Source organism: Sapajus apella, unplaced genomic scaffold (genome assembly GCF_009761245.1).
Source record: "Sapajus apella isolate SASKATOON/1434 unplaced genomic scaffold, GSC_monkey_1.0 scaffold19, whole genome shotgun sequence".
Lineage (NCBI taxonomy): Eukaryota > Metazoa > Chordata > Mammalia > Primates > Cebidae > Sapajus > Sapajus apella.
The window spans coordinates 10,025,760-10,035,568 of record NW_022436959.1 but is presented as its reverse complement, the minus strand read 5'-3'; the positions used below and the strand labels follow the sequence as shown (position 1 = coordinate 10,035,568).

Genomic DNA, 9,809 nt, shown 5'->3' with positions numbered 1-9,809 from the left:
GAAGAAGACTGAGCCTGGCTTGATACTCAGCCATGACCTGGCCATCTAAGTCAAGACCACTGGTCATCCTACAACTGTGGGAGAAAAGGCACTGTGGACTCTTGAGGCCTTTTAAAGGACTGTTAAATTAAATGAGAGTGTTAGATTAAATGAGAAATGGGTATCAATGTGCTTTGTAATGAAAGCAAGCTTCAGGACAATAATGATGAAAAAAGAACCCATAGCATCTCTGCTAGGGCGTGGGAGGGAGATGTCTGGGCCTTTGGGTGCTTGGGTGTTGGAGAATTGCTCTTGGACACAAACAAACTGCATTGGGCCCTTCCAGTCAGTGGCTGAGGTGGGACAAGCCTTGAGCTTGAGGAGGTCCTCAGCCTGCCGGTCCCCCACCTTGGGTCTTCCAGCCCCAGGATGGGCCAGTGGTGGGCATGGGGATATGGGCCAGACATCCTTAGCACAGGGACAGGAAGTCACTAGGCTGGCCTTAAGGAGCCCAGGCAGACAGGTATGCAGGCAGGAGTGCAGCAGGTCCAGCTGCTCTCAGGACCTGAGAAGCATTCAGCTTCCTGTTCCAGGAGGGTGGAGAAGAGGGGGCATTCTTCGAAATCAGAGTTCCAGAAGCCGCAGGTTCCCCTTGTCTGAAGGAGAAACTGTTCCATGGTGCCTGCCACAGTTGCACGGCTGCCACGGACTTTCTCAGCAGATTCCACTAGTGCAAAGAGGTGAGGGGAGTGGCCAACCCTGATTTACCTGTAAGTGTGTGAGAGCCACTGGACCTTGTTCCCTAGGGGTGGACCCAGCAGTGGCACAGGGTTCCCAGAGGGCATCAGCAGCTGCCTCGGCAGAAGGGGGAACCAGCTCCAAGAACCACCCACCTCCCGCGGTCCCCACCGCAAGGACCCAGCAGTCCGAGAACTTCGAAGGCTGGCTCCCCCACCACGGCCTAAGACTAATATTCACAACAGCCAGACCACGCTTATTATTTAGAAGGAGGCTTCCTTTGTTCTTACTTTTTAACCAGAGAAGGGAGAACATTTTTTTTTTCTGCCCCTATTTTCACCGACATCTGAGCCGACAAGCCAGCTCCAGGCCCCCGTTGCCGGACTCCTCGCCCTCTCCCTTCTCGGGGGCCCTGTCGCCGCTGGGAGGCCTGCTGCAGGCTGAGGAGGGTGATTGGGGGCCCTGGCCATCTCCCCCGAGCGGGGCGGGCAGACAGCGGAGGCAGCCCCCGCACGCGCCGCTTTCCCGAGCCGGGTTTTCTTGGGAAGAGAAGCTTTTCCAGCTGACCAGCGTGTCTGGGGGCCCAGGCCGGGCTTCCGATTCCTTTTAAAACGACCGGCGCATCTTATCTCCGTCGGGTTCCCACCCACCCACCCCCGGCCCGCCCCAGGCCAGCCCAGCCCCGGCGGAAGCCACGCTGGGAGCTTTTGAAGTCCCGAGAATTTCAATCCGAGAGGAGCAGGCTGGACCGGAGCCCGTCGCCCCAGCGGGGGAAGGGACCGGGGATCTGCCGGGTGGTAGGTGGGGGATGGGTGTCTCCCGCCGACGGAATTGTGAAGTCGCCGGGCCTGGAGCGGCCTCCACCTCAGCTGCTGTCACCCCCTCTCCGCTGTTTTGGGATTGCCCAGGCTTAATGGGGTTGTACAGGGCTTCATTTGCTCTCCGGATTTACCTTCCTTCTCGAGCCGTGACGCGAATAACCTTCACGATACAGTGATAATGACGTTATTAAACACTCCCCCCACATTCACCACCCAAAAAACTAAAACAGAGTTCTTATCCAGTCCCCTCTTCTTTTTGTCTTCTTTCCTTTAAAAACCTAACCACTCTTAATGTGACGTTGATGAAAGGATGTTTTTGGAAGAAGTGACATTTGGTTAAAAGGGTTTTCTCCCTAATGTACCTGGGGAAAGTGGCGAGCGGTGGGGGTGGATTTTAGGCCCCTAAGACTGGAGAAACAGTCTGTTTTAAAGGGCGGGGCAGAAGTCGGGAGAGGGCTGGGGAAAGCACTGGGCTGAGGGATGTGTCCCTGAAGCTTCAGCTCTGGAGCCCAAAGGAGGCAGCCTCCTCTGAAAAGCCTCCTCAACTCCATCCAGCGCTCTCCCCAGGATGTAAGGGGAAGCTCAGCTTGGTCCGGCAACCCAGGAAGGAGACTAAGTGGTACTCCTTGATCTCGCACTCCTACTCTGCTTTCATCTCACCCAGAGGAAAAGAGGATCAAACAGAGAATTCCCATTGAATGTAGAGCTGGGGGCGGGGTGAGGAGCCTGGAGTTGCTCTGAGGACTCACCCCCAGGAGATGGGAACCTCAGGCTATGAGAAGGCGAAATGTTCAACGGGGAAAAAAGGGTAAGCGCTGCCAAGGCCCAGTGCTGGAGGGCCCGGCAGAGAGTAGGCAACCTTGGCAGCTCTAAGACAGATGCCCAGGGGGCTCGTCATTGACAGGAAAGAGAGCAAGCCAGGTGCTCCCTCAGGCTGTGGCTGCTGGTAGGAGGACAGAGCATGATAGAATCCCTGGGCAGCCCTCCAAGGCAGCAAAAGGTCCTGGGATTTGACTCCCCCACTCCCAATCATTCCTTATACCCCTGAAACATTTCCCCTGGATTTTTGGGCTATCAGTGCTCAGCACATAGTGGCTTCAGGAGTCCCGGGAGTGGAGATATCTATGTGGACTCTACCCTCCGGATCCCAGGCAAGGTTAACGAGCATCTTCTGAGATGGGGGATAAGTGGAAAGCCAGAATGGGGAGGGAACTTTTGTCTTTTTTTGGACCTCTTACTTCCTCTACCCTGTCCATAACCCTATGGATAGGAAGATGGAGGAGAGAAGCAAAGAGGGAGGAGAAAGAGGAGAGAAAAGTGGGAGATAACAGACTAAAAGGTCACGGAAGAAGACTTATCTATAAAAGCTGGGACTTTGCTAGGGGCATGGAAAGGAGAGAAGTGCCGGGGCTGCCCTTTGCAGCTGGCTGCCTAGGGCTAGAAGCTCTTGGGGAGAGGTGGAGAAAGTGGGGTTGAGCATAGAAGGTGCCCACCTCCTGCCGTCAGCAATGTGGGGATAGACCCAGCCCACCTACCTGGCCGCAGCACACTTGCTTGGAGCTCAAAAGGGGTCAGTTTGAAGGAGTTCTATTCCAGTTTCTTCCTGGAAGGGGAGCCAAGAGAGGCCTATGGCAGCCCAGAAATATCAAGTTCCCGCAATCTCTGCCTCCCACCTCCAGCCCTTCATCAGCTCCCCTAGTTACTTGCTGTTTTAAGGCATTTTTCAGTGACTTCACTCTCTTCTACCTCAAACACCACCCACTTTTGGAGACAAGGACCACTGCACCTGGGCAGGGACGTGGTAGAGGACCTTATGAATCAAACCTTTATGAACCTCAACCTTTCTGTGCTCCAGGAGGCTCAACCCCTACCCAAAATACCGCTGTGAAAGCTACTACCATCTCCCGGCTAGGAGCCTTCAGCACTGCCACAGCAGGGGCTGCATTTCCTGGCGCCTCTTCATTTGAAAAACATCTTTCCAGGAGAATTCGTTGATTCTGAACGAAAAACTCAAAATATGGGCAAGGAAAAAAAAGACAACTCTTAGAACCTCTCCGCACCCAACATACCTGGAGTGCAGGCGAGGCCCAGACAAATGGGAAAGCGACTTCTTCCATGAACAGCCATCTCCAGCTGAAGCTAGGCTGTGGAAAACGTAAGGTCATATAGATGGGAAGGAGGCATTTAATAAAACTCAGCACACACTCTCACAGCAGCCCAGGCAGGCCTTTAAAGAAAAAAAAATTATTTCTTGCCCCTTGGGGAAGAAAAATAGCAAAGTTTGATTCCCAGGAGTAAGGAGACCGAGGGGGTAGGGAGAGAGAGGAGAAGAGAGGAAAAGATGGCCCAGCCTCAAGCTCTGCAGTCAACTTGGGGCGGGGGGATACGTTTTTCCGTCGCTCGTAAAAAGACTTTTCAGCCGGTTTGAGGTTAGCTGCCAGGGGCAGACAGTTGTAATAATGCCGGCAGAATTGAGGCTTGTAAGCCAGGCTTCACACTTCTAAAATGCAGTTATGGATTCTTTCATAGATCAAGGCACCAAGTTAAGAAAACAAAAGTCAAAACAACAATAAAAGAAAAAAAAATCAAAAGAGTATTTAATTACCAAGTCCCGCTGCCCCTGCGGAACTCGCCGCGCGCGTTAAGCTCTCTTTTCTTTCTGCGGAATTCCATTTGCATCCCCTCTGCCTGGGTGTCTCCCTCTCAGTGTGTGTGTCTCTCTGTCTGTTTTCACACTCTCCTCCCCATTCGAGCGAGGCCCACACCTGGCGCATCACTGCCGAGCCATTAGCTGCGGGTCTCCTTTCATCTTCGCTGTGGCAGACGTTTCTATTTATCCACTTGCGCTCGCCGAGTGGCGTCACCAGCGGTACTGTAATGACGATTGCAGCAGGAGGATGACAGCTTAGAAAGAAGAGGGCAATGGGGCTTCCTCCCAGAGGCTGTGCGGCGCAGAGGAGCGCTCGCATCACAAGGTGACCCTAGCTCCCCACAGCCACCGCCGCTGTCGCCGTCCACACCACGCTCCAGCCGCTCCGCGCCCGCCCAGTAGCCCGGCCTCTCTCTCCCTCTTGCAGTCGAGATCCATCCGGCCGCTGGAGACCCAGGGAGCCGGGGTTAGGAACTCACTTGGGGCTTTCCCCTCCCCCACCGGAGAGCCCCGGGATGGAGAGCCGAAAGGACATGGTTATGTTTCTGGATGGGGGTCAGCTTGGCACTCTGGTTGGCAAGAGGGTCTCCAATTTGTCCGAAGCCGTGGGCAGCCCGCTGCCGGAGCCGCCCGAGAAGATGGTGCCCCGTGGTTGCCTGAGCCCTCGGGCCGTCCCTCCGGCCAACCGGGAGCTCAGCGGGGGAGGCCCGGAGGAGAAGCCGATCGATGGACTAGCAGGCAGCGCGGCTGGGCCTGGCGCCGAGCCCAGGGTAGCCGGGGCGGCCATGCTCGGCCCAGGACCCCCAGCCGCCTCTGCCGACGGCCAGGGGCAACCCAGCAGCTCGGACACCGAGTCGGATTTCTATGAAGAAATCGAGGTGAGCTGCACCCCGGACTGCGCCACCGGGAACGCCGAGTACCAGCACAGCAAAGGTAGCCACCGCGCCCCTCCGCTTCCCCGGGCCTCCCACTGTGCACACCCTTCACTTTGGCGTAGGCCGGGAGGAAGACACTTCCTCCTCCTAGGGCAGGATGGCTGGGGGGACCCACCTGAGCAACTCTCCCTGCTATTTGCCTTCTGGGGGGTCTCCTACTGTGTTCTGGCATTGGCGGGACTGAGGGTGACAGCAGAGCCTTGAGTGCGGGGGGTGGAGGGACGAATGCAAGTCCTGGGCTTGGGGGATTCAAAGCTCACCCCAAACCCCCTGTGTTTCAACTGCTCGGGGAATGCTTCAGCTGCTCGGGGAAGACACATTTCCCAGGCGAGGGCAAGATCAAACGCCAGTCCCGGCAGTTTGTGGCTGGCGGGGTGTAAGAGGTATGGAGGCTCGGAAGCCAGGGGTCCATAAAGAACCGTAAAATTGCGGCCCACTAGGGCAAGCCGGGTGCTGCAGCCCTCCGACCAGTTTGCACGTCGGTCAGAGGTCCAAATTACCTTGTCACTTCCCGGGCTTGGCGGCGCCAGGTCGGAAATGGTCCCAATGGTCTAATTGCCTTTGGTCTCCGGTTGCATTTGAAAAGGCAGAGATCGGGTCCTCCCCCCCTTCCCCTTTCCTTCCTAGTCCCACTTCTCCACCCAAAGGAAAAGGAGCTGCAGGGGGCTGGAGCCCCACCCTTCTCAGAGGTAGGCCCAAAGGGGGGCTGGTTTAACTGAAGAACCCCTCCCCACCAAAGGCTAATGGGAAGGGGGTGGATAGCCCGGAAGGGAGTTTCCCTCTGTGCCAACAATCACCCCCTCAGAAGGGGGTAGAAAACTGGGGTGTGGGGGCGCTTACCGTAGGACACTCCTCCACAGAACTACAGGGTGGGTGAAAAGAGCCTGGGAGGGAGGAAAGACCACCCCCTTGCCTTGGCAGCCAACACCTTGTTGAATTCCTGCACCTACCCCATGCCGTCTTATCACCCACTTCACCCAGCCTCCTTCCCATAACCTGCCCTCAGGACAACCTGCACTCCACTCACATATACTAAGGTAATGAATACGATACTCATCATGCGTTCTCACTCCACTTCTGCAGTACACGGAACCTAATACACATTCCCGCACCTGTTCTGGCAGCCCGGCACACGTAAGAGCAAGGAAATTCTCTGAACGCCCAGCATCCTACAATGTACTCGAACCCAGAGTTTACAACGCTCTAGCACAAAGGTGCACCTCAACTCATGCGCCCGTCAGAAGTGCACACCCTTATCCACCGCTGCCAACCCGAGTCAGAGAGCTCACCTATGCCCCAGGGCAGGTGGGAAGGATGGCTGCGAACCCCTGTACCCTGGATGTCTTAGAGGAAGGCCTCCCCAAAGACCTCCACCAACCGAATCAAGGACAGGCCCTTATCTCCCGTCCTGGGTTCCCAAGAGGCCACAGAGCTCCAGCAGAAACAGTTACTGAGGTGGCTGAGGGGGTGTCCCTTCCCAAATCACCCTCCCACCTTAGGCCTACAGCCCCGCTTCAGTGGCGTTTGTGTGTCTGTGTCTGTACACGCCTATGCTCTGGACTCGCTGTGCAGGGTCCGGCTCCGAGGCGCTGGTCAGCAGTCCGAACCGAGGGAGCGAGACCCCCAAGAGCAACGGCGGCGGTGGCGGCTCGCAAGGCACCCTGGCGTGCAGCGCCAGTGACCAGATGCGTCGTTACCGCACCGCCTTCACCCGTGAGCAGATTGCGCGGCTGGAGAAGGAATTCTACCGGGAGAACTACGTATCCAGGCCGCGGAGATGCGAGCTGGCGGCCGCCCTAAACCTGCCGGAAACCACCATCAAGGTATGCGGGGGTCTGGGCTGGGGAGGCGGGTGTGCACCTATTTAGCGGGAAGTAAATACCAACTGCCCACTCCCTAAATCACACGCCTGGAATCTGGGCCTGGGGTCTCTCTACCCGGCGCGGGCGCGTGCAGATTTACCGTTGTGACAGCTCCTAGGCAGGTATTGCTGCCATGTGGTTGACTCTGTCCCTTTCCTGGCTAAATAGACAAGGGGTGGGAATGCCGAGAGCGAATAGAGTGCCTCTGCGGGTGACAAGGAAGTTTCTGGGGACGCACTGTCTTTCTGGGGACGCGCTGTCAGCGCAGGTCGATTGACTCCACCTCTTCTCACTGCCCCTCAACACCGGGCTCTGGCACCCCGAGGGGCCTGGCCACCTGGGTAGAGGCAAGGAGGGAGCGGGCTGGAGTCACTTCTTGAACCTCTCTCGGAGGGATTCCAGCTTCAGGTGGTGGTGGTAGGGTCCATCTCTACCCAGCTGGTGTCCGCTTTGGCTCTTCCTGCGCTGCAAACATTGTCCCCCGAGCGGGACCGGACTTCGGGCTTCTGGGCATCGGGCCGAGTCCAGCAGCCGAACCTGCTCCGCTCCTCTCCCCAGGTGTGGTTCCAGAACCGGCGCATGAAGGACAAGAGGCAGCGCCTGGCCATGACGTGGCCCCACCCGGCGGACCCCGCCTTCTACACGTACATGATGAGCCATGCGGCGGCCGCAGGCGGCCTGCCCTACCCCTTCCCATCGCACTTGCCCCTGCCCTACTACTCGCCGGTGGGCCTGGGCGCCGCGTCCGCCGCCTCGGCCGCGTCGCCCTTCAGCGGCCCGCTGCGGCCCCTCGACACGTTCCGCGTGCTGTCGCAGCCCTACCCGCGGCCCGAACTGCTGTGCGCCTTCCGCCACCCGCCGCTCTACCCCGGGCCCGCGCACGGACTGGGCGCCTCGGCCGGAGGCCCCTGCTCCTGCATTGCCTGTCACAGCGGCCCGGCCAGCGGGCTGGCGCCCAGGGCCGCCGCCGCCTCGGACTTCACCTGTGCCTCCACCTCCCGCTCGGACTCCTTCCTCACCTTCGCGCCCTCGGTGCTCAGCAAGGCCTCCTCCGTCGCGCTGGACCAGAGGGAGGAGGTGCCCCTTACCAGATAAGGGGCCGCCAGCTGGCTGCCTGCCGGCTCCAGGACGCCCGTGGGGTCACCCCCGCCCCCGGGACTCAGCCAGCCTCGCTCCTTGCCCCCAGGACGCCAACGGGGAAAGGAGAAGGCGGAAAAGGACTAGCGGGATCAGGTCGCAAGAATCGGGAAGCCTAGGAAGTGGCCGTGGGTGGCGCGTTTGGGGAGCAGGAGTGGGGATGGGGAAGCAGAGGTTGAGAGTCCTTCCACCGGGGCGGCCTCCGGATCCACCGCCCCCACCAGAGTTGAGGCTGTAGCTCCAAAGCTAAACAAAACTTAGCAGCAACAACCAACTTCCAGCCCCCTGTCCCTCACCCTCCAGCTCACATGCCCTCTCACCTGGCCCCCTCTCCCCAGCCAAGGCCCAAGCACTGGAAAGGGAAATTGCTATCTCTCTGAACAAAATGCTGTGTATGCAGAGCAGGTAGAGATTAATCTTTGCCAGCTTTTCCAAGGCATGGCAAGGGGTTGGTGGATGGCAACATACCAGTCATTTGGAGGAGGGAGTGAGAGATGATTTACTACCAGGGAGGATCCAGCCCCTTGGCATGGAACCTGGAGCCTCAACTACGCAGCATCTTCTGGGTCTGGCGTCTTCCAACATCCGATCTTCTTCCTCATTCCCAGCTTTATGACACCTCTCAATGTGCAGCTCCATCTCTCCCTGCCCCCACTTTTTTGTTGGCAGGGAGGCTGCAGATGCCCCAGGAGCCCTTGGCAGCTTCTATGAGGCCAAGCCTCTTTTCCCTGGGCCCAGCACACACCCTGATTAGCAAGTGATGTGTGCAAGGAGGGCTTGTGAACATTAAATGTATAATAATGATCACCACGGAGCTGGCCACTGAGCCCAGAGCTGAGCTGTTAACAAGGTGCCCAGGGAAAAGCTTAGAGAGTGGGAACTTCATCTCCCTCTCTCCGTATCTGGCGGCAAATTAGAGGCAATTTTCATCCTTTGCCTGTTCACCTTCACTTTACCAGGAGTTTTCTGGCCCTACCCTTTGCACTGGGCGTTTTACATCTTTCTCTCATTTTCTTCCCCAGCTACCACTGGTGCTTGACTTTCAGATACCAGTGGGAGCCTTCTGCCCCTTCTGGGGACCCTGTCTCTGCCCTCCACCAAGGTTTGTTTAGAGACACTCCCAAATCCTCACTCCCATACTCATTCTTGCAGCCAGTTTTTGAGGAAGAGGAGAACGTGTACCCCCCAATGCAAGCTTCATCCTCACCGAGAGGGAGTGGCTCTTCCTGTAGGGAATAAATTTGGTTTGGTTTGGGGTTTTCCTTTGAAGCCCAAAGAATTTGCTGTTATGATTTGTTAACCATATTGCAATAAAAGCTGGACATAATTCTCACTTTAGCATTTTAGTTTTTGTGGCAGCAAGCAGCATAATGACTCTTAAAATTGGTAGTTCAGCCACCATGGGTTTGAGTAGGGAAGGGACCAAAAGATGGACCCACAGACAGCCTTCTAAGCCTCTGTTTGTCATTGGTAGGCTCCAAACAGCCATTGCATGGAGGTGGAGAAGGCAGGCTCCAAGCTGCCCTGGGGTGCATGTTTCCTTAATTTTTGGTATGTTGGGAGCCCTTGCTGGGTAAAGTGGCAGCAGAGTTCTGCCAGGGACCCACCTCTGTGATGATTTCTTCCCCAGTTGTTCCAATTCTTTGAGCAACTGAAAGGGGACCCAGGTTGTGGTCTCTGAGCAACC

At 57.1% G+C, this 9,809-nt stretch overlaps 1 protein-coding gene and 1 long non-coding RNA gene across 5 annotated transcripts; one reads left to right on the top strand and one right to left on the bottom strand.

Moving 5' to 3' along the window:
* Positions 1 to 980: 980 nt before the first annotated feature.
* Positions 981 to 4,597, bottom strand: LOC116557300. 2 transcript variants are annotated; one of them, XR_004271458.1, is made up of 4 exons: positions 4,144 to 4,597; positions 3,608 to 3,682; positions 3,074 to 3,141; positions 981 to 1,698 (listed from the first exon to the last, which is right to left on the bottom strand). It is a non-coding gene; the product is annotated as an uncharacterized LOC116557300 (long non-coding RNA). The 2 variants fall into 2 exon arrangements; XR_004271459.1 differs by lacking the exon at positions 4,144 to 4,597 and having other exon boundaries at positions 3,608 to 3,703.
* On the top strand, positions 4,337 to 9,460 carry EVX1 (even-skipped homeobox 1). Of its 3 annotated transcripts, XM_032286759.1 has the most exons (4): positions 4,423 to 5,066; positions 6,105 to 6,160; positions 6,696 to 6,946; positions 7,544 to 9,460. In XM_032286759.1, the coding sequence occupies exons 3-4, from the start codon at positions 6,809 to 6,811 to the stop codon at positions 8,078 to 8,080; spliced, it is 675 nt and encodes a 224-aa protein (XP_032142650.1). In that variant the 5' UTR covers positions 4,423 to 5,066; positions 6,105 to 6,160; positions 6,696 to 6,808; the 3' UTR covers positions 8,081 to 9,460. The 3 variants fall into 3 exon arrangements, with proteins under 3 accessions (XP_032142651.1, XP_032142650.1, XP_032142649.1); XM_032286760.1 differs by lacking the exon at positions 6,105 to 6,160 and having other exon boundaries at positions 4,337 to 5,066; XM_032286758.1 differs by lacking the exon at positions 6,105 to 6,160 and having other exon boundaries at positions 4,423 to 5,121.
* The last annotated feature ends 349 nt before the right edge of the window (positions 9,461 to 9,809 follow it).